Source organism: Zosterops lateralis, assembly GCF_965231275.1.
Source record: "Zosterops lateralis genome assembly, chromosome: 33".
In the NCBI taxonomy this organism is placed as follows: domain Eukaryota; kingdom Metazoa; phylum Chordata; class Aves; order Passeriformes; family Zosteropidae; genus Zosterops; species Zosterops lateralis.
Window position 1 is genome coordinate 3,414,076 of NC_139793.1, and position 22,392 is coordinate 3,436,467.

The 22,392-nt window shown below is 52.8% G+C and overlaps 1 protein-coding gene across 1 annotated transcript in view; it reads left to right on the forward strand.

Moving 5' to 3' along the window:
* Positions 1-19,469, forward strand: part of L1CAM (L1 cell adhesion molecule) — a gene marked incomplete at both ends in the record, with an annotated part of 58,390 nt that extends 38,921 nt beyond the window's left edge. Inside the window, 10 exons of the mRNA XM_083881438.1 lie at positions 476-701; positions 1,993-2,111; positions 4,786-5,041; positions 6,850-6,972; positions 7,223-7,396; positions 7,888-8,010; positions 10,522-10,686; positions 14,146-14,277; positions 16,133-16,205; positions 19,253-19,469. Of these exons, the coding sequence (XP_083737564.1) occupies positions 476-701; positions 1,993-2,111; positions 4,786-5,041; positions 6,850-6,972; positions 7,223-7,396; positions 7,888-8,010; positions 10,522-10,686; positions 14,146-14,277; positions 16,133-16,205; positions 19,253-19,469 (1,608 nt within the window). The remainder of the gene's footprint in view (positions 1-475; positions 702-1,992; positions 2,112-4,785; positions 5,042-6,849; positions 6,973-7,222; positions 7,397-7,887; positions 8,011-10,521; positions 10,687-14,145; positions 14,278-16,132; positions 16,206-19,252) is intronic.
* Positions 19,470-22,392: the final 2,923 nt, after the last annotated feature.

A 22,392-nucleotide genomic window follows, 5' to 3' on the forward strand; every position in this document is an offset into this window, starting at 1 on the left:
GCTGTATTTAGGGTTGGATTTTGGGGTTCAGGGATATTTTTCCCCCCCAGGCGCTGCCCCCCGGGGACTGGAACGCCCCCCAGCTCCGGTACCGGGTGCAGTGACCGGGATTTGGGGTTCAGGGCTGGATTTAGGGGTTCAGGGCTGTATTTAGGGTTGGATTTTGGGGTTCAGGGATATTTTTCCCCCCCAGGCTCTGCCCCCCGGGGACTGGAACGCCCCCCAGCTCCGGTACCGGGTGCAGTGACCGGGATGGGGTTCAGGGCTGGATTTTGGGGATTTTGGGGTCAGATTTTTGGGGTTCAGGGATATTTTTCCCCCCAGGCTCTCCCCCCCGGGGACTGGAACGCCCCCCAGCTCCGGTACCGGGTGCAGTGACCGGGATGGGGTTCAGGGCTGGATTTAGGGGTTCAGGGCTGGATTTAGGGTTGGATTTTGGGGTTCAGGGATAATTTTGGGGTGTTTTCCCCCCCAGGCGCTGCCCCCCGGGGACTGGAACGCCCCCCAGCTCCGGTACCGGGTGCAGTGGCGGCCGCTGGAGCAGGGCCGGGGTCGCTGGGCCGAGGCCACGGTCGGGGACCCCCCGTTTGTGGTCAGGGACACCCCAACTTTCACCCCCTACGAGATTCGGGTCCAGGCCGTGAACGAGGCCGGGAAAGGCCCCGAGCCCCCCACGGTGGTCGGATATTCCGGGGAGGATCGTGAGTTTGGGGGGCTGGGGGGGACCCCAAAATATCCTCATGGGGGTGGGGGGAGGGGGGACACCCCAAATCTGGGGGTGCTGGGGGGAAAATCCCAAATCTGGGGGGAAATCCCAAATCTGGGGGGAAATCCCAAATCTGGGGGGGAAATCCCAAATCTGGGGGGAAAATCCCAAATCTGGGGGGGAAAATCCCAAATCTGGGAGGGACACCCCAAATCTGGGGGTGGGGGTGGGGAATTCCCAAATCTGGGGAGAAATCCCAAATCTGGGGAGGGAAAATCCCAAATCTGGGGGTGGGGGTGGGGAATTCCCAAATCTGGGGAGGGAAATCCCAAATCTGGGGGGGGAAATCCCAAATCTGGGGGTGCTGAAAGACCCCAAATCTGGGGGTGGTGGGAGACCCAAGTGGAGGAGACCCCAAATCTCGGGGATTTGGGAGAGAAAAGGCGGGGTCCCCTCCATGGAGGGATTTGGGGGGTCCCTCTCTCTATCGGGGGGGGGTCCCCTCTCTACGGGCAGGTTTTGGGGGGTCCTCTCTCCCTATGGGTGGGTTTTGGGGAGTTCCCCCCTCTCTGGGGTGGGGTCTCCTCTCCATGGGAGGATTTTTGGGGGTCTCCCCTCTCTCTCTGGGGTATTTTTTGGGGGGGTCTCTCTCCCTAGGATGGTCCCTCCTCTCTCTCTGGGGTATTTTTGGGGGTCTCTCCTCTCTCTCTGGGATATTTTTTTGGGGGTCCCTCTCTCTGGGGTGGGGTCCCCTCTCTATTGGGTGGGATTTTGGGGAGGGGTCTCTCCTCTCTCTCTGGGGTATTTTTTGGAGGTTTCTCCTCTCTATGGGGTGGGATTTTGGGGGTCCCTCCTCTCTCTCTGGGGTATTTTTGGGGGGGTCCCTCTCCCTAGGATGGTCCCCTCTCTCTCTGGGGTGGGATTTTGGGGGGGTCTCTCCTCTCTCTGGGATATTTTTGGGGCTCCCCCCTCTCTCTGGGGTATTTTTGGGGATCTCTCCTCTCTCTGGGGTGGGATTTTGGGGGGGTCTCTCCTCTCTCTGGGGTATTTTTGGGGCTCCCCCCTCTCTCTGGGGTGTTTTGGGGGTCTCTCCTCTCTCTGGGGTGGGATTTTGGGGGGGTCTCTCCTCTCTCTGGGGTATTTTTGGGGCTCCCCCCTCTCTCTCTGGGGTATTTTGGGGGTCTCTCTCTCTGGGGTGGGGTCCCCTCTCTCTGGGGTGGGATTTTGGAGGGGTCTCCTCTCTCTCTGGGGTATTTTGGGGGGTCTCACCGGTGTCCCCCCCGCAGTTCCGCTGGTGTACCCTGAGAACGTGGGTGTGGAGATCCTGAACAGCTCCAGCGTCCGCGTCACCTGGAGCCTCAGCGGGGCCGAGCGCGGCCTGCGGGGACACCTGCGCGGCTTCCGGGTGAGCGTTCCCAAAATTCCGCAGTATTCCCCAAATTCCACAGGGAAATAATGAAATTCCAACCGGGATCCCCGAAATTCCACAGGGATTCCTGAAATTCAGACCAGGATTCACAAAATTTAGACCAGGATTCCCAAAATTCCAAAGGGAATTAATAAAATTCCAACCAGGATTCCCAAAATTCCAACAGGGATTCTTGAAATTCCAACCGGGATTCCCAAAATTCAGACCAGGGTTCCTGGAATTCCAACCCAGATTCCCAAAATTCTAGAAGGGATTCCCGAAATTCAGACCAGGATTTCCAAAATTCCGACCAGGATTCCCAAAATTCCACAGGGATTCCCAAAATTCAGACCAGGATTCCCAGAATTCCAACCAGGAGTCCCGAAATTCAGACCAGGATTCCCAGAATTCCAAAGGGAATTCACAAAATTCCGCAGGAGATTCCCGAAATTCAGACTAGGATTCCTGGAATTCCAACCCAGATTCCCAAAATTCCACAGGGATTCCCAAAATTCCAACAGGGATTCCCAAAATTCTAGAGGAGATTCCCAAAATTCCAACCAAGATTCCTGAAATTCAAATTAGGATTTCCAAAATTCCGATTGGGATTCTGGAAATTCCAACTGGGATTCCCAAAATTCAGACCGGGATTTCCGAAATTCAAATTGGGATTCCTGAAATTCTGACAGGGATTCCTGAAATTCTAGAAGGGATTCCCAAAATTCCAGCAGGGATTCCTCAAAATCTGGAGGAGATTCCCAAAATTCCGACCAGGATTCCCAAAATTCAGACCGGGATTCCCAAAATTCCAAAGGGAATTAATGAAATTCCAACCAGGATTCCCAAAATTCTAGAAGGGATTCCCGAAATTCAGACCAGGATTCCCAAAATTCCAACAGGGATTCTGGAAATTCCAACCAAGATTCCCAAAATTCAGACCAGGATTCCCAAAATTCAGACCAGGAGTCACGAAATTCCAAAGGGAATTAATGAAATTCCAACCAGGATTCCCAAAATTCCACAGGGATTCCCAAAATTCAGACCAGGATTCCCAAGATTCTAGAAAGGTTTCCCAAAATTCAGACCAGGAGTCCCAAAATTCCAACCCAGATTCCCAAAATTCCGACTGGGATTCCCAAAATTCCAACCAAGATTCCCAAAATTTAGACCAGGATTCCTGGAATTCACACCAGGATTCCCAAAATTCTAGAAAAGATTCCCGAAATTCAGACCAGGATTCCCAAAATTCTGACCAGGATTCCCAAAATTCCAGAGGGAATTATCGAAATTCCCACCAAGATACCCAAAGTTCCAACCAGGATTTCTGAAATTCCAACTGGGATTCCCAAAATTCCAACGGGAAACCCTGAAATCCCAGTGGGAATTCCCGAAATTCTAGAGGAGATTCCTGGAATTCCCAACTGGGATTCTCAAAATTCCAGAGGGGATTTCTGAAATTCCAACCCAGATTTCCAAAAATTCCAACTGGGATTCATGAAATTCACACCAGGATTCCCAAAATTCCAACCAGGATTCCCAAAATTCCAACCAGGAATTCCCAAAATTCTGCCGGGAATCCCCAAAATCCCTTTTTTTTTTTTTTTTTCCTGGGAATGTGGGTGGGGGGAACAATTTGGGGTATTTTTTGGGGGGGAGGGTCCTGATACCCCAACCCAGGGGAAATTTGGGAATTTTGTGGGGGAATTTTAAGGGAATTTTGGGGCAGAATTTGGGATATTTTGGGGGGGGTCTTGCTGCCTCCCCCAAGAGAAAATTTTGGGTCTTTTTGGGGAAATTTAGGGGAATTTTGGGGAACAATTTGGGATGAATTTTGGGTTATTTTTGGGGTGTCCAGACCCCATTTCTCCCCCTCCAGGAGGGGCCTTTGGGGGTGAATTTTATGGGACTTTTGGGGAACAATTTGGGGCACTTTTGGTAGAAATTTGGGGGCTTTGGGCAGGAATTTTATGGGACCTTTTGGGGAACAATTTGGGGCAGTTTTGGGGACAATTTGGGGTATTTTTGGGAGAAATTTGGGGGGGTTTGGGTGGGAATTTCAAGGCACTTTTGGGGAACAATTTGGGGCATTTTTTGGATAAATTTTGGAGCTTTGGGCAGGAATTTTAATGCAGTTTTGGGGAGAATTTGGGATATTTTTTGGGACAATTTTTGGGGGTCCTGACGCCTCCCCCAAGAGAAATTTTTGGGTCTTTTGGGGGGAATTTTGGGGTGAATTTGGGTTATTTTTGGGAGAAATTTGGGAGGCTTTGGGTGGGAATTTTAGGGAACAATTTGGGATGAATTTGGGTCAATTTTGTGTTATTTTTAACCCCATCTCTCCCTCCCCAGGTGCTCCACTGGCGCCAGGGCTGGGTCGGGGATAATTTGGGTTATTTTTGGGGGGTCCTGACACCCACCCAGGAGAAATTTGGGGGGTTTTGGGTGGGAATTTCAAGGCACTTTTGGGGAACAATTTGGAGTATTTTTTGGGAGAAAATTTTGGGAGCTTTGGGTGGGAATTTCAAGGCACTTTTGGGGAACAATTTGGGATGAATTTGGGTTATTTTTGGGAGAAATTTGGGCAGAAATTTCAAGGCACTTTTGGGGAACAATTTGGGGTATTTTTGGGTCGATTTTGGGTTATTTTGTGTTATTTTTTTTCCCTCCCCAGGTGCTCTACTGGCGCCTGGGCTGGGTGGGGGAGCGCTCCCGGCGCCAGGCGCTGCCTCCCCCCCCTGGGACCCCCAGGGGCACCCTTGGGACCCCCCCCGGGAGCCCCGGGGTGCTGACGGTGCTGGGCCAGGCCGGGGGGGCTGTTTTGGGGGGTCTCCACCCCTGGAGCAGGTACAGGCTGCAGGTGCTGGTGTTTAATGGGAGGGGGGAAGGACCCCCCAGTGCCGAGATCGGCTTCGACACCCCCGAGGGAGGTGAGAAAATCGGGGAAAAAAGGGGGTTTGGGGTGTGGAAAGGGGAATTGGGGGCCTAAAAAGTGAATTTGGGGTCCTAAAAAGTGAAATTGGGACCTAAGAAAGGGAAATTGGGAGCCTGAAAAGGGGAAATTGGGAGCCAAGAGAGGGAAATTGGGACCCCAAAATGAAATTGGGACCCAAGAAAGGGAAGTTGGGACCCTGAAAAGGGAAATTGGGACCTCAAACTGAAATAGGGACCTCAAAAAGTGAATTCAGGGCCCTAAAAAACTGAAATTGGGACCCAAGAAAGGGAAATTTGGGCCCCAAAATGAAATAGGGACCCTGAAAATGAAATAGGAACCCCGAAAATTAAATTGGGAGCCTGAAAAGGGAAATTGGGACCCCAAAAAGAGAAACAGGGAGCCTGAAAAGGGAAATCAGAGTCCAAAAATGAAATAGGGACCCTAAAAAGTGAATTCAGGGCCCTAAAAAGTGAAATTGGGACCCAAGAAAGGGAAATTGGGAGCCCAAAAACGACATAGGGACCCCTAAAAGGAAAACGGGAGCTCAAAAAGTGGATTTGGGACCCCAAAAAAGGGAAATTGGGAGCCCAAAAAGGGAAATTTGGACCTTGAAATACCCCCCAGACCCCAAAAACTGAATTTGGGACCCCAGAAAGGGAAATCGGGACCTTGAAATATTCCCTGACCCCAAAAAAGGGAAATTGGGAGCCCGAAAAGGGAAATTGGGACCCAAGAAAGGGAAATTTGGGTCCCAAAAAGGGAAATTGGGAGCCCAAAAATGAAATAGGAACCCTGAAATTAATTTGGGGCCCCAAAAAGAGAAATAGGGACCCCAAAAAAGGGAAATTGGGAGCCCAAAAAGGGAAATCTGGACCTTGAAATACCCCCCAGACCCAAAAACTGAATTCGGGACCCCAGAAAGGAAAGTCAGGGATGGATTTGGGTGGATTTTGGGGATATTTTGGGATGGATTTGGGTGATATTTTGGGGTTATTTTGGGGAGGATTTGGGTGGAATTTTGGAGATATTTTGGATGGGATTTGGCTTGGATTTTGGGGGTATTTTGGGGAGGATTTTGATGGGATTTGGGTGAGATTTTGGTGAGATTTTGGGGTGGATTTTGGTGGGATTTTGGGGATATTTTGGGATGGATTTTGGGGGTATTTTGGGGATATTTGGGTGGGATTTTGGGGCTGTTTCGGGTGAGATTTGAGTGGGATTTTGGGGTTATTTTGGGGATATTTTGGGTGAGATTTGGGTCAGATTTTGGGGTTATTTTGAGATGGATTTGGGGAGGATTTGGGTGAGAGTTTGGGGGTATTTTGGGATGAATTTGGGTGGGATTTTGGGGTTATTTTGGGGAGGATTTTGGGGAGGATTTGGGTGGGATATTTGGGTTATTTTGGATGGAATTTGGGTGAGATTTTGGGGATATTTTGGGATGGATTTGGGTGGGATTTTGGGGAGGATTTGGGTGGGATTTTGGGGTTATTTTGGGGATATTTTGAGATGGATTTTGGGGTTATTTGGGGGTATTTTGGGTGGGATTTTGGGGGTATTTTGGGGAGGATTTGGGTTGGATTTTGGGGTTATTTTGGTGATATTTTGGGATGGATTTTGGTGATATTTTGGGATTATTTTGATGATATTTTGGTGATATTTTGGGATGGGTTTTGGTGATATTTTGGGATGTATTTTGGGATCGATTTTGGGGATATTTTGGGATGGATTCTGGTGATATTTTGATGATATTTTGGGGATATTTTGGGATGGATTCTGGTGATATTTCGGGCACATTCGCAGTGCCCGGGCCCCCCGAGGAGCTGCGTGTGGAGCGTCTCGGGGACACCACCCTGGGCCTGGAGTGGCGGCGGCCGCGTCACCCCAACGGGGTCCTGACAGAATTCCAGCTCCAGTACAGACTGGGTGAGACTGGGAGGGACTGGGAGGGACTGGGAGGGACTGGGAGGGCACTGGGGCACTGGGAGGGCACTGGGAGGGCTCCAGCACAGACTGGGTGAGCACTGGGAGTGTTTTGGGGTTTATTTGGGGTTGTTTTGGGGAATTTTTTAGGTTTATTTGGGACTGGTTGGGGTTTTTTTTTGTTGTTTGTTTGTTTGTTTGTTTGTTTTCCTGCAGAAATAGTTAATTCCCCTTTATCTTATTTTCCCCACAGAAACCCCATCCGGGAGCGGTTCCCCGGGGAAGCTGCTCTTCCCCCCCGGGGCCCTGAACGCGACCCTGGCGGGGCTGGAGGAGCGGGGCCGGTACCGCCTGGAGCTCCGCGCGGGCACCCGCAGGGGGCTCGGCCCGGCCCTGGAGAGGCTCGTCAGCCTCGCCCCGGAGCCCGGTGGGTGCCAAAAATGGGGGGAAAATACAGGGGGGGAGCCCGAAAAATGGGGGGAAAAATTGGGGGGAAGAGACAAAAAATGATCCCGAAAATGAAGGGAAGATCTCAAAAAATTATCCTGAAAATGAAGGGAAGAACTCAAAAAAAATGATCCTGAAAATTAAGGGAAGATCTCAAAAAAAAAAATCCTGAAAATTGGGGAGGGAAGCTCGAAAAATGGGGGGAAAATAGAGAGGGGGAGGTCAAAAAATGAGCCTGAAAATGAGCCCGAAAGTTGGGGGGGAGAGGCCCAAAAATGAGCCTGAAAATTGAAGGGGGTCCCCAAAAAAATGATCCGGAAAATAGAAGGGGGGAGGTCAAAAAATTGGGATTTTTTTGGGGTGACCCTTGGAGGTTTTGGGGGGAATTTGGGGGGGAATTTGGGGTGACCCCTGGAGGTTTTGGGGGGAATTTGGGGGTTTTTTTTGGGGTGACCCCCCTGTCCCCCCCAGTGCTGCCGGTGCTGGGCACGGTGGGATTTGGGGAGGTGGGCGAGGATTTCACTGAACTGCGCTGGACCCTGGCCCAGCCCCAGGCCAACATCGAGTTCGAGGTCGAGTACATGAGCAAAACCAGTAAGGGACTGGGATGGACTGGGAGGGGACTGGGAGGGGATTGGGAACACTGGGAGGGACTGGGAGGGGACTGGGATGGACTGGGAACACTGGGAGAGATTGGGAGGGGATTGGGAGGGGTTGAGAGGGACTGGGATGGACTGAGGGTCACTGGGATGGACTGGGAGGGGATTAGAGGAGACTGGGATGGACTGGGAAGGACTGGGAAGGACTGGGAGGGACTGGGAAGGGATTTGGAGGGACTGGAATGGACTGGAAGGGACTGGGATGGACTGGGATGGACTGGGATGGAACTGGGAGAGGAATTTGGAACACTGGGATGGACTGGGAGGGGAAATGGGGGGGATTTGGGGACACTGGGAGGGATTGGGAGGGGACTGGGAAGAACTGGGAGAGACTGGGAGAGGATTTGAGGGGATTGGAGGGACTGGGAGGGATTTGGGGGGGACTGGGATGGACTGGGAGGGGAATTGGGGGGAACTGGGATGGACTGGGAGGGGACTGAGGGGCACTGGGGGACCCTGGCCCAGCCCCAGGCCAACAGCGAGTTCGAGGTCGAGTACATGAGCAAAACCAGTAAGGGACTGGGAGGGACTGGGAGAGACTGGGAGGGGATTGGGAACACTGGGAGGGACTGGGAGGGGACTGGGAGGGACTGGGAGGGGAATTGAGAACATTGGGAGGGACTGGGAGGGATTTGGGGGGGACTGGGAGGGGTTGAGAGGGACTGGGATGGACTGGGAGGGGATTTGAGGGGATTGGAGGGACTGAGAGAGGAATGGGGGGGACTGGAAGGAGATTGGGGGAATGGGGGGGAATGGGAGGGAACTGGGAGGGCACTGGGGGGCACTGGGAGGGGATTGGGAGGGGTTTGGGGGCACTGGGATGGACTGGGAAGGACTGGGAGGGAATTGGGAGGGAAACTGGGGGGGAATGGAGGGGATTGGGAGGGAAGTGGGATGGACTGGGAGGGACTGGGAAGGGACTGGGAGGGACTGGGAGGGGATTGGGGGGGACTGGGAAGGACTGGGATGGACTGGGAGGGGATTTGGGGACACTGGGAGGGGACTGGGAAGGGACTGGGAGGGACTGGGATTTTAGGGGGGTTTGGGGGGGACTTCGGAGGATTTGAGGTGATTTTGAGGAAATTTTGGGGTGATTTTAGAGGGATTTTAGGGGATTTCAGAGCAGATTTTGGCGGGGATTTTGCGGGCATTTTTGGGGAAATCCAGGGGGATTTTTGGGGAAATTTTGGGTTGATCTGAGGGAATTTTGGGGGGGAGATTTTGAGGGGATTTTGGAAAATTTGGGGGGCATTTTAGGGGGATTTTTGGGGAAATTGTGGGGGATATTTGGGAGGATTTTTTGGGAAATTTGGGGGATATTTGGGATGATTTTTGGGGTTATTTTAGAGGGATTTACGTGGAGATTTTGGGGGAAATTTTGAGGCGATTTTGGGGGAATTTTTGTGGGATTTTTAGAGGGATTTTTGGGGGGATTTTTAGAGGGATTTTTGGGGGGATTTTTAGAGGGATTTTTGAGGGATTTGGGGGGGATTTTTTGGAGGATTTTGGGGGGAAATTTAGGGGATTTTAGGGAGATTTTGGGGGGAATTTTAGAGGGAATTTCGTGGAGATTTTGGGGTGATTTTTGGAGTGATTTTAGACGGCTTTTGGGGAAATTTCGGGGGGTTTTGGGGTGATTTTAGAGGAATTTTGGGGAGATTTGGGGGCTATTTTAGGGGAATTTTGGGGGTGATTTTGGGGTGATTTTAGAAGGAATTTCATGGGGATTTTGGGGTCATTTTTGGGTGGATTTTTGGGTGGATTTTGGGGGGATTTTGGGTGGATTTTGGGATGATTTTTGGGGTGATTTTAGGGTGATTTTGGGATGATTTTTAGAGGGATTTTAGGATGATTTTGGGGTGATTTTAGAGGGAATTTCATGGGGATTTTAGGGTGATTTTGGGATGATTTTTAGGGTGATTTTGGGATGATTTTTGGGGTGATTTGGGGAAAATTTTAGGAGGATTTTGGGGGATTTCAGAGCAGATTTTGGGGTAATTTTAGGGGGATTTTAGGATGATTTTTGGGGTGATTTTGGGATGATTTTTGGGTTGATTTTAGGTTGATTTTGGGGTGATTTTGGGTTGATTTCAGAGGAATTTTAGGGGGATTTTTGGGGAGATTTTTGGGAAATTTGGGGCAAATTTTGGCCTGATTTTGGGTTGATTTTTAGAGGGATTTTAGAGGGTTTTTCGGGGAAATTTTGGGGGGATTTCGGGGAGGATTTTTGGGGAAATTTTTGGGGATTTTTAGGTGATTTTGGGATTATTTTTAGAGGGATTTTAGGATGATTTTGGGCTAATTTTGGGCTAATTTTAGGGTGATTTTGGGTTGATTTTGGGCTAATTTTAGGCTGATTTTGGGTTGATTTTTAGGGTAATTTTAGAGGGATTTTAGGATGATTCTGGGGTGATTTTGGGTCCCCCACGAGCCCCTTTTCCCCCAGCTGAGGAGCCCTGGCGTTCCTCGGGCCGGGCCAACTCGTCCCTGGGCCGGTACCGACTCGGGGACCTCCGGCCCGGAACGTCCTACCGCGTCCAGTTCGTGGGCAGGAACCACTCGGGGGAACGTGTGGCCTTCTGGGAGAGCGAGGTGCACACCAACGGCACCTGTGAGCCCCAAAATACCCCCAAAGGGTCCCAAAAATAGCGCAGAGTTAGGCCAAAAAATCCTGGAGTTGTCCCAAAAAAATCCCAGAAAAATCCCGGAGTTATTCCCAAAAAAATCCCAGAAAAATCCCAGAGCAAAAAAATCCTGGTGTTGTCCCAAAAAAATCCCAGAAAAATCCCGGAGTTATTCCCAAAAAAATCCCAGAAAAATCCCAGAGTTATTCCCAAAAAAATCCCAGAAAAATCCCGGAGTTATTCCCAAAAAAATCCTGGTGTTGTCCCAAAAAAATCCCAGAAAAATCCCAGAGTTATTCCCAAAAAAATCCCAGAAAAATCCCAGAGCAAAAAAATCCTGGTGTTGTCCCAAAAAATCCCAGAAAAATCTCACAGTTATTCCCCAAAAAAATCCTGGAGTTGTCCCAAAAAATCCCAGAAAAATCCCAGAGTTATTCCCCAAAAAATCCTGGAGTTATCCCAAAAATACCCTGGAGTTATCCCAAAAAAATCCTGGAGTTACATCCAAAAATATCCCAGAGTTATCCCAAAAATATCCCAGACTTAGCCCAAAAAAATCCTGGAGTTATACCCAGAAACACCCCCGAGTTATCCCAAAAATATCCCAGAATTACCTAAAAAAATCCCAGAGTTATCCCAGAAAACCCCCCAGAGTTTTCTCAAAGAACCCTGGATTTATCCCAAAAAAAATCCTGGAGTTATCCCAAAAAAATCCCGGAGTTATCCCAGAAAATCCCAGAAAAATCCCAGATTTATCCCCAAAAAATATCCCAGAGTTATCCTAAAAAAATCCTGGAGTTATCCCAAAAATATCCCAGAGTTATCCTAAAAAAATCCTGGAGTTATCCCAAAAATATCCCAGAGTTATCCTAAAAAAATCCTGGAGTTATCCCAAAAATATCCCAGAGTTATCCTAAAAAATACCCAGAGTTGTCCCCAAAAAAATCCCAGAGTTATCCCAAAAATACCCTGGAGTTATCCCAAAAAAATCCCAGAGTTGTCCCAAAAATACCCCGAATTTATCCCCAAAAATACCCCCGAGTTATCCCAAAAAATCCCAAAAAATTACCTAAAGAAAACCCGGAGTTATCCCAAAAAAACCCCCAGAGTTTTCTCAAAGAACCCTGGATTTATCCCAAAAAAACATCCTGGAGTTATCCCAAAAAAATTCCTGGATTTACCCCAGAAAACACTCTGGATTTATCCCAAAAATATCCCAGAATTACCTAAAAAAATCCCAGAGTTATCCCAGAAAACAGCCCGGATTTATCTCAAAAATCCCAGAGTTATCCCCAAAAATACCCTGGAGTTATCCCAAAAATACCCCAGAGTTGTCCCAAAAAAATGCTGGAGTTGTCCCAAAAATATCCCAGAGTTAGACCAAAAAATCCTGGAGTTATACCCAAAAAAATCCTGGAGTTATCTCCAAAAAACCACCCCAGATTTATCCAAAAGAAATCCCGGAGTTATCCCAGAAAACACTCCGGAGTTGTCCCAAAATATCCCAGAAAAATCCCAGACTTATCCCCAAAAAAATCCCAGAGTTATCCTAAAAAAATCCTGGAGTTATCCCCAAAAATACCCCAAATTTATCCCCAAAAATACCCCCGAGTTATCCTAAAAATATCCCAGAATTACCTAAAAAAACCCCCGAGTTATCCCAGAAAACCCCCCGGATTTATCTCAAAAACCATCTGGAGTTATCCCAAAAAACCCCGAATTTACCTCAAAACTCTTTGGGGATGCCCTGAACTCCTCTGGGATGTCCCCAGACCCCCCAGGAATGTCCCCAAACCCCCCAGGGATGTCCCCAAACCCCCCAGGAATGTCCCCAAACCCTCCTGGGGATGTCCCCAGACCCCCCAGGGATGTCCCCAAACCCCCCAGGAATGTCCCCAAACCCCCCTGGGCTGTCCCCAGACCCCCCAGGGATGTCCCCAAACCCCCCAGGGATGTCCCCAAACCCCCCTGGAATGTCCCCAAACCCCCCAGGAATGTCCCCAAACCCTCCCTGGGGTATCCCCAAACCCCCCTGAGAATGTCCCCAACCCTCCTGGGGATGTCCCCAACCCCCCAGGGATGTCCCCAAACCCCCCTGGAATGTCCCCAAACCCCCCTGGGCTGTCCCCAAACCCCCCAGGAATGTCCCCAAACCCCCCGGGAATGTCCCCAAACCCTCCAGGAGTGTCCCCAAACCCCCCCGGGAATGTCCCCAAACCCCCCAGGTTGTCCCCAACCCCCCTAGGAATGTCCCCAAACTCCCCATGGGATGTCCCCAAACTCCCCAAACCCCCCAGAAATGTCCCCAAATCCCCCAAAATTCCTGGGGATGTCCCCAAACCTCTCAGGGATGCCCTGACCACTTCTGGGCTGTCCCCAAACCCTCCAGGAGTGTCCCCAACCCCCCCTGGGCTGTCCCCAAACCCCCCCGGGATGTCCCCAAACCCCCCCGGGATGTCCCCAAACCCCCCGGGAATGTCCCCAACCCCCCCAGGAATGTCCCCAAACCCCCCGGGATGTCCCCAAACCCCCCGGGATGTCCCCAAACCCCCCCAGGAATGTCCCCAAACCCCCTGAGAATGTCCCCAAACCCCCCAGGAATGTCCCCAAACCCCCTGGGAATGTCCCCAAACCCCCGGGAATGTCCCCAAACCCCCTGGGAATGTCCCCAAACCCCCTGGGAATGTCCCCAAACCCTCCCTGGGGTATCCCCAAACCCCCCTGAGAATGTCCCCAACCCTCCTGGGGATGTCCCCAAACCCCCCTGGGATGTCCCCAAACCCCCCCGGGAATGTCCCCAAACCCTCCCTGGGGTATCCCCAAACCCCCCAGGGATGTCCCCAAACCCCCTGGGAATGTCCCCAAACCCCCCCGGGAATGTCCCCAAACCCCCCTGAGAATGTCCCCAAACCCCCCTGGGATGTCCCCAAACCCCCCAGGAATGTCCCCAAACCCCCCTGGGCTGTCCCCAAACCCCCCAGGAATGTCTCCAAACCCCCCTGGAATGTCCCCAAACCCCCCAGGAATGTCCCCAAACCCCCCGGGAATGTCCCCAAACCCCCTGGGAATGTCCCCAAACCCCCCAGGAATGTCCCCAAACCCCCCGGGAATGTCCCCAAACCCCCCAGGAATGTCCCCAAACCCCCCGGGAATGTCCCCAAACCCCCTGGGAATGTCCCCAAACCCCCCGGGAATGTCCCCAAACCCCCAGGGATGTCCCAAACCCCCCAGGGATGTCCCCAAACCCCCCGGGAATGTCCCCAAACCCCCCAGGAATGTCCCCAAACCCCCCAGGAATGTCCCCAAACCCCCCGGGAATGTCCCCAAACCCCCCCGGGATGTCCCCAAACCCCCCCGGGATGTCCCCAAACCCCCCCGGGATGTCCCCAAACCCCCCCGGGATGTCCCCAAACCCCCCCAAATTGCTGTTTTCCCCCTGCCGTCAGTGCTGGCGCGGCCCGCGGGCGGATTCGCCACCGAGGGTTGGTTCATCGGCTTCGTCAGCGCCGCGGTGCTGCTGCTGCTGCTGCTCCTCATCCTCTGCTTCATCAAACGCAGCAAGGGGGGCAAGTATTCGGGTGAGCCCAGAGCCCCCCGGACCGCCCCGGGACCCCCGGGACCCTCCCCCCAAAAAAATCCCAAAAAAACCCCCCCCAAAAAACCCCAAAACAAACAAACAAACAAACCAAACCAAACCAAACCAAACCAAAACAAAACAAAACAAACAAACAAAAAAAACCACCAAAAAAACCCCTCAAAAAAACCCCAAAAAAAGCCCCCCCAAAAACCCAAAAAAAAAACAAAACCAAAAAAACCACCCCCAAAAACCACAAAAAACCTCAAAAAAACACCCAAAAAAACCCACCCAAAAAACCCACCCAAAAAACCCACAAAAAACCACCCAAAAAAACCTCAAAAAACACCCCAAAAAACCCACCCAAAACCCCCCAAAAAAACCCCATCAAAAAAACCCAAAAAACCACCCAAAAAAACCCACCCAACCCCTCCCCCCCAACACCAAAAAAAACCCCAAAAAATCCCCAAAACCCCCCCAAAAAAACCAAACCAAACCAAACCAAAACAACAAAAAAAAATCTGCCTCCTCCTCGAGCCAGGAGGTGCCACATGGGGGTTTTGGGGGGGGTTTGGGGGGTTTTGGGGGGTTTTTGGGGGGTTTGGGGGGGTTTTTGGGGGGTTTGGGGGGTTTGGGGGGTTTTGGGGGGTTTTGGGGGGGTTTTGGGGGAGGGGGTGTCTAATTTGAGGAGGGTCTTGGAGGTTTTGGGGTGAGGAGGGGGTTGTTGAGGGTGGGGGAAGGGGGATTTGGGGAGGGGGTTTTAATTTGGGGAGGGGTCCCCAAGGGATTGGGGAGGGGGTTCTGAATTTGGGGAGGGGTCGGGGAGGTCCCCAAGGATTGGGGAGGGGGTGTTTAATTTGAGGAGGGTCTTGGAGGTTTTGGGGTGAGGGGGGCGGTTGAGGGTGGGGGAAGGGGGATTTGGGGAGGGGTCGGTGGTTTTGGGGGGGTTTGGGGAGAGGATTCTGAATTTGAGGAGGGGTCGGGGGGGTCCCCAAGGCTTGAGAGTTTGTTTTTTTTAATTTGGGGAGGGGTCAGGGGGTCCCCAAGGATTGGGAGGGGGTTCTAAATTTGGGGAGGGGTCGGGGGAGTCCTCAAGGATTTGAGAGGGGGTTCTAAATTTGAGGAGGGTCAGGGGGGTCCCCAGGGATTGGGGAGGGGGTTCTGAATTTGAGGAGGGGTCGGGGGGTCCTCAAGGGTTGGGGAGGATTTTTTTTATTTGGGGAGGGGGTTCTGGATTTGGGGAGGGGTCCCCAAGGGTTGGGGAGGGGGTTTTGAATTTGGGGAGGGGTCCCCAAGGATTGGGGAGGGGATTTTAATTTGGGGAAAGGTTGGGGGGTCCCCAGGGATTGGGGAGGGGGTTTTAATTTGGGGAGGGGTCCCCAAGGGTTGGGGAGGGGTTCTGAATTTGGGGAGGGGTCAGGGGGAGGTCCCCCAGGGATTGGGGAGGGAGGATTTAATTTGGGGAAGAGTCAGGGGGTCCCCAAGGATTTGGGAAGGGATTCCAAATTTGAGGAGGGGCCGGGGGGGTCCCCAAAGCTTTGGGAAGGGATCTTTAATTTGGGGAGGGGCCGGGGGGTCCCCAAGGATTTGGGAGGGGGCTCTAAATTTGAGGAGGGGCCGGGGGGTCCCCAAGGCTTGAGGAGGGGGTGTTTAATTTGGGGAGGGGTCCCCAAGTCCGAAGGAGGAATTCAGTGGGGGCCACAATGACACAGGGGGATGATGGGAACAAGGGGAGGTTCCGTATTTTCTGGTGGGACGTTTCTGGGAATTGGGTGGGGGGTCCCCAAGGTCCCGGGGGGGATTTGGGGGGGGTCCCGGGGGTCTCCCAGCCCCCCCTGAGCCCAGCGGTGCCCCCCCAGTGAAGGACAAGGAGGACACCCAGGTGGACTCGGAGGCGCGGCCCATGAAGGACGAGACCTTCGGCGAGTACCGGTGAGGAAAGGGTTAAAAATGGGCGTGGTCTGCACAAAATGGGGCGTGGCTTGTTGTGAATGGGCGTGGCCTGACCCAGAGTGGGCGTGGTTTTATTGGTGGGGGGGGCAGATCACTAATTACCTCCTCATTGACTGCCCCTCCCCATTATTAACCATTAATTAACCATTATTTAACTATTATTTAACCATTAATTAACCATTATTAACCATTATTAACCATTAATTAACCATTGTTTAACCATTAACCATTATTTAACCATTATTTAACCATTATTAACCATTATTAACCACTAATTAACCATTATTAACCATTAATTAACCACTAATTAACCATTATTTAACCATTATTAACCATTAATTAACCATTATTTAACCATTAACCATTATTTTACCATTATTAACCATTATTAACCATTATTAACCATTATTAACCATTAATTAACCATTATTTAACCATTATTAACCATTATTAACCATTAATTAACCATCATTTAACCATTAACCATTAATTAACCATTATTTAACCATTATTTAACCATTATTAACCATTATTAACCATTATTAATCATTATTTAACCATTGTTAACCATTAATTAACCATTATTTAACCATTAGTTAACCATTAGTTAACCATTATTAACCATTATTTAACCATTAATTAACCATTAATTGACCGCCCTCCTCGCCAAATGCTAATTGCCCCCTCTCTCATTAATCGCTCGCCTCCTCGTTAACCGCCCTCCGCTAATTGCAATCAGGTCCCTGGAGAGGTAAGGGGGGGTCTGGGGGGGGGGTCATGGATGGCACCCATGGGTGGGGGGGGGTCCCCAATCCCCTTGGGGGGGGCACTGGGGGGTCATTGGGGGGTGGGGGAGGGTCCTCATCCATGTCATTCCCCTCCCCCCTCACCAAACAGCCCCTCCCAGGATTTGTGTCCCCCCCAGACCCACCCTGGGGCCCCCTCGTGTCCCCCCGTGTGGGTTGGGTGTTGGTTGGGTCATTGGTTGGGTGTTGGGTCATTGGTTGGTCATTGATTGGTCATTGATTGGGTCATTGGTTGGTCATTGGTTGGGTGTTGGGTCATTGGTTGGTCATTGATTGGTCATTGATTGGGTCATTGGTTGGTCATTGGTTGGGTGTTGGTTGGTCATTGGTCGGTCATTGGTTGGGTGTTGGTTGGGTCATTGATTGGGTCATTGGTCAGTCATTGGTTGGGTGTTGGTTGGTCAATGGTCAATGGTTGGTCATTGGTTGGTCATGGGTTGGGTGTTGGTTGGTCATTGGTTGGTCATTGATTGGGTCATTGGTTGGTCATTGGATGGGTGTTGGGTCATTGGTTGGTCATTGGTTGGTCATTGATTGGGTCATTGGTTGGTCATTGGTTGGGTCATTGATTGGGTCATTGGTTGGTCATTGGTTGGGTGTTGGGTCATTGGTTGGTCATTGGTCGGTCATTGGTTGGGTGTTGGTCAATGGTCAATGGTTGGTCATTGGTTGGATGTTGGGTCATTGGTCAATGGTTGGTTATTGGTTGGTTGTTGGGTCATTGGTTGGTCATTGGTTGGGTGTTGGGTCATTGGTCATTGGTTGGTCATTGGTTGGGTGTTGGGTCATTGGTCATTGGTTGGTCATTGGTTGGGTGTTGGGTCATTGGTTGGGTGTTGGGTCATTGGTTGGGCGTTGGTTGGTCAATGGTCAGTGGTTGGTCATTGTTTGGGTTTTGTTTGGGTGTTGGTTGGTCAATACTTCTGTCATTGGTTGGGTCATCAGTTGGGTCATTGATTGGGTTATTGGTCACTGGTTGAGTGTTGGTTGGTCATTGGTTGGGTTTTCCTTGGGTGTTGGTTGGGTCAATGGTTGGTCACTGGTTGGGTGTTGGTTGGTCAATACTTGCATCATTAGTTGGGTCATTGGTTGCATCATTGGATGGGTGTTGGTTGGTCAGTGGTTGGGTCATTGGTCGGGTGTTGATTATTCTTTGGTTGGTTGTTGGTCATTGGTTGGGTCAATGGTTGGTCATTGGTTGGGTTTTCCTTGGGTGTTGGTTGGTCAATACTCGCGTCATTAGTTGGGTCATTGGTTGGGTAAATGGTTGGATGTTGGTTGGTCATTGGTTGGGTGTTGGATGATCATTGGTTGGGTCAATGGTTGGGTCATTGGTTGGGTCAGTGGTTGGTCATTGGTTGGGTCAATGGTTGGGTGTTGGGTAAATGTTTGGGTCAATGGTTGGGTGTTGGTTGGATCATTGGTTGGATCATTGGTTGGGTCAATGGTTGGGTCATTGGTTGGGTCATTTGAGACACTGGTGACATTGGTGTCCCCAGCGACGGCGAGGAGAAGGCCTCGGGCAGCTCGGGGCGATGGTGACGGTGTTAGTTGGGTCAATGGTTGGGTGTTGGCCGTGTCACTGGTGACATTGGTGTCACTGGTGACATTGGTGACACTGGTGTCCCCAGTGACGGCGAGGAGAAGGCCTCGGGCAGCTCAGAGCAATGGTGACGGTGTTGGTTGGGTCAATGGTTGGGTGTTGGGACACTGGTGACACTGGTGTCCCTGCTGTCCCCAGCGACGGCGAGGAGAAGGCCTCGGGCAGCTCGGGGCGATGGTGATGGTGTTGGTTGGTCATTGGTTGGTCATTGGTTGGTCATTGGTTGAGTGGTTGGTTTCAGTGCTGGTTTAGGGATTTGTTGGGTCAATGGTTGGGTGTCAGCTGTGTCACCGGTGACATTGGTGTCACCGGTGACATTGGTGACATTGGTGACATTGCTGTCCCCAGCGACGGCGAGGAGAAGGCCTCGGGCAGCTCGGGGCAATGGTGACGGTGTTGGTTGGGTCAGTGGTTGGGTGTTGGCCATGTCACTGGTGACGCTGGTGATGGTGACACTGGTGACATTGCTGTCCCCAGCGACGGCGAGGAGAAGGCCTCGGGCAGCTCGGGGCAATGGTGACGGTGTTGGTTGGGTCAATGGTTGGGTGTCAGCTGTGTCACTGGTGACATTGGTGTCACTGGTGACATTGGTGACACTGGTGTCCCACTGTCCCCAGCGACGGCGAGGAGAAGGCCTCGGGCAGCTCGGGGCGCTCGCTGGGCGCGGCGGGCGCGGCGCTGGGCAGTGACGACAGCCTGGCCGGGTACGGCGGCAGCGCCGACGTCCAGTTCAACGAGGACGGCTCCTTCATCGGGCAGTACAGCGGCACCCGCGGCACCGCCGCCGGCTCCTCCGGCCCCGCCAGCCCCTCGGCCGCCGCGCCCCTCGACTGACCGCCCGCACCCGGGGACGACCTGGGGACGGCCTTGGGGACACCCTGGGGATGCCCCTGGGGACAGCCTTGGGATGCCCTTGGGGACACTGGGGGACACCCCAGGGACGCCCTTAGGGACATCCTTGAGGACACCCTTGGGACGCCCTTGGGGACACTGGGGGTCACCCTTGGGGACGCCCTTGGGGACACTGGGGGTCACCCTTGGGACGCCCTTGGGGACACTGGGGGTCACCCTTGGGACGCCCTTGGGGACACTGGGGGTCACCCTTGGGACGCCCTTGGGGACACTGGGGGACATCCTTGAGGACACCCTTGACGACACCCTTGGGGACACCCTTGGGATGCCCTTGGGGACACTGGGGGGGGATCTATGGGGAAGCCCTTGGGGACACCCTTGAGGACACTGGGGGACACTTGGGGACCCCTTAGGATGCCCTTGGGGACACCTGGGGGGACATCCTTGGGACTCCCTTGGGGACACCAGGGGACAGCCTTGGGGACACTCTTGGGGACACTGGGGGACACCCTTGAGGACACCCTTGGAATGCCCTTGGGGACACATTTGGGACACCCTTGGGGACACGTGGGGACACCCTTGGGGACACCCTTAGGATGCCCTTGAGGACATTCTTGGGACACCCTTGGGGACATCCTTGAGGACACCCTTGGAGCACCCTTTGGGACACCAGGGGACACCCTTGGAATGCCCTTGGGGACACATTTGGGGACACCCTTGGGATGCCCTTGGGGACACTGGGAGGACACCCTTGGGGACACCCCAGGGGAGGGCGTGGCCTGGGGGTGGCACCGGGGGTGTCTGCATGGCAATGGGGACATCCTGATGTCACAGTGGGGCCACCCTGGGTCTGGTGACCCCTGATGTCACCATGGGGACCCCCTGATGTAGCAATGGGACCCCCAATGTCACAGTGGGACCCCCAATGTCACAATGGGACCCCCCCCAATGTCACAGCGGGACCCCCCCCAGCCCTGGGGACCCCCAATGTCACAGTGGGCCCCCCAATGTCACAATGGGACCCCCCCCAATGTCACAATGGGACCCCCAATGTCACAATGGGACCCCCCCCATGTCACAATGGACCCCCCCAATGTCACAATGGGACCCCCAATGTCACAGTGGGACCCCCCCAATGTCACAGCGGGACCCCCCCCAGCCCTGGGGACCCCCCAATGTCACAGTGGGACCCCCCCCAATGTCACAATGGGCCCCCCAATGTCACAGTGGGACCCCCCCAATGTCACAGTGGGACCCCCCAATGTCACAGTGGGCCCCCCAATGTCACAATGGGACCCCCAATGTCACAATGGGACCCCCAATGTCACAGTGGGACCCCCCAATGTCACAGTGGGACCCCCCCCAATGTCACAATGGGACCCCCAATGTCACAGTGGGACCCCCCCCAATGTCACAGTGGGACCCCCAATGTCACAGTGGAACCCCCCCCAACATTGGGGACCCCCCAACTTGGGGACCCCCCAAGTTTGGGACCCCCCAAAACCTCCCCCCCCCATTTAAACCCCCCCCCCCTCACCCCCTTTACTGCCAAAATGGGGGGGAGGGTCCCTTAAATCCCCCCTCCCCAAATTTTGGGGGGGGTTTTTTGGGGACCCCAAAAATCCACCTCACAGCGGGGGGGGGGGGAGGGGTGGGGGACCCCCCCCCCCACTTTGTTGGATTCAGCCAAAAAAAATCCCCCCCCGGGGTTGGAATTTGGGGAGGGGTCCTGACACTGGGGGGGGGCTCTGCAGACCAAAATTGGGGAGGGGGCGGGTCAATAGGGGGGGATTTTGCCCCTCCCCCCCAAATTTTAGACCCTTTTCCCCTCCTCTTTCACTCCTTTGGGACCCCCTCCCCAAAAAAAAAAAAAATTATTTGGGGGTGTGGGGTTTTTGTTGTTTTTTTTTGGGAGGGGGTCCCACCACGCCCCCTCCCCTTAATTTCTGAATGCATCTCACGGCGCGGCCTTGGCAACCTCACACGAGCCGAATTTGGGGGGGGGTCTGCACCCCAAAACCCCCCCTGGACCCCCAAATCCCCCCCTGAGAACCCCCAAACCCCCCCAGGACCCCCAACCCCCCCCCCCAGGACCCCAAAACCCCCCCCAGGACCCCCAAAACCCCCCCAAAAAATCCATCCAGGGGGGTCTCCACTCCCCAAATCGCCCCCTCCCCAAATTTTCTGGGGGTGGAGGGGTCTGAACCCCCCAAAAAATCCCCTCCCCACCCCAAAAATCGCCCCCTCCCCTCCCCGCGCTGTGTCGTAGCTTTGTAGCGACCCCTCCCCCCAAAAAAATATTTAAAAAAATGTGTGCGGTGCCCCCTCCCCAAAATTCCCCCCAAATCTCCTTTTTTTGGGAAAAATTTGGGTCCAAAGGGCCCCAAAAATAAAAAAAAATAACGGCAGCCGAACCCCAAGCCCCTCCCCCACCTTGTGTGACCCCTCCTCCCATGTGTGACCCCCCCCCCCAAAAAAAAAAATTATGGAGTAAAAAAAAGGCAAAAAAATGATTCCCCCCCCAAAAAAAAAAAAGAAAAAAGAAAAAAAATAAGGGGAAAAAAAAAAGCCCCAAAAAATAAAAGAAGGAACTGCCGGGAAAAGGCTCGGGGTGATTTTTGGGGAGGGGGATTTGGGGGGTCTATAGGGGGGTTTGGGGGGTCTTTGAGGGGGTTTGGGGGGCTATAGGGGGGGTCTATGGTGGGTTATTGAGGGGTCTGGGGGTGTCTGGGGGGGTTATGGGGGTCTGGGGGGTCTTTGAGGGGGTTTGGGGGGGCTATGGGGGGTCTATAGTAGGTTATGGGGGGTCTGGGGGGGTCTATTGGGGGTCTGAAGGGGCTTTAGGGGGGTCTGGGGGGGTCTTTGAGGGGGTTTGGGGAGTCTATAGAGGGTCTGGGGGAGGCTA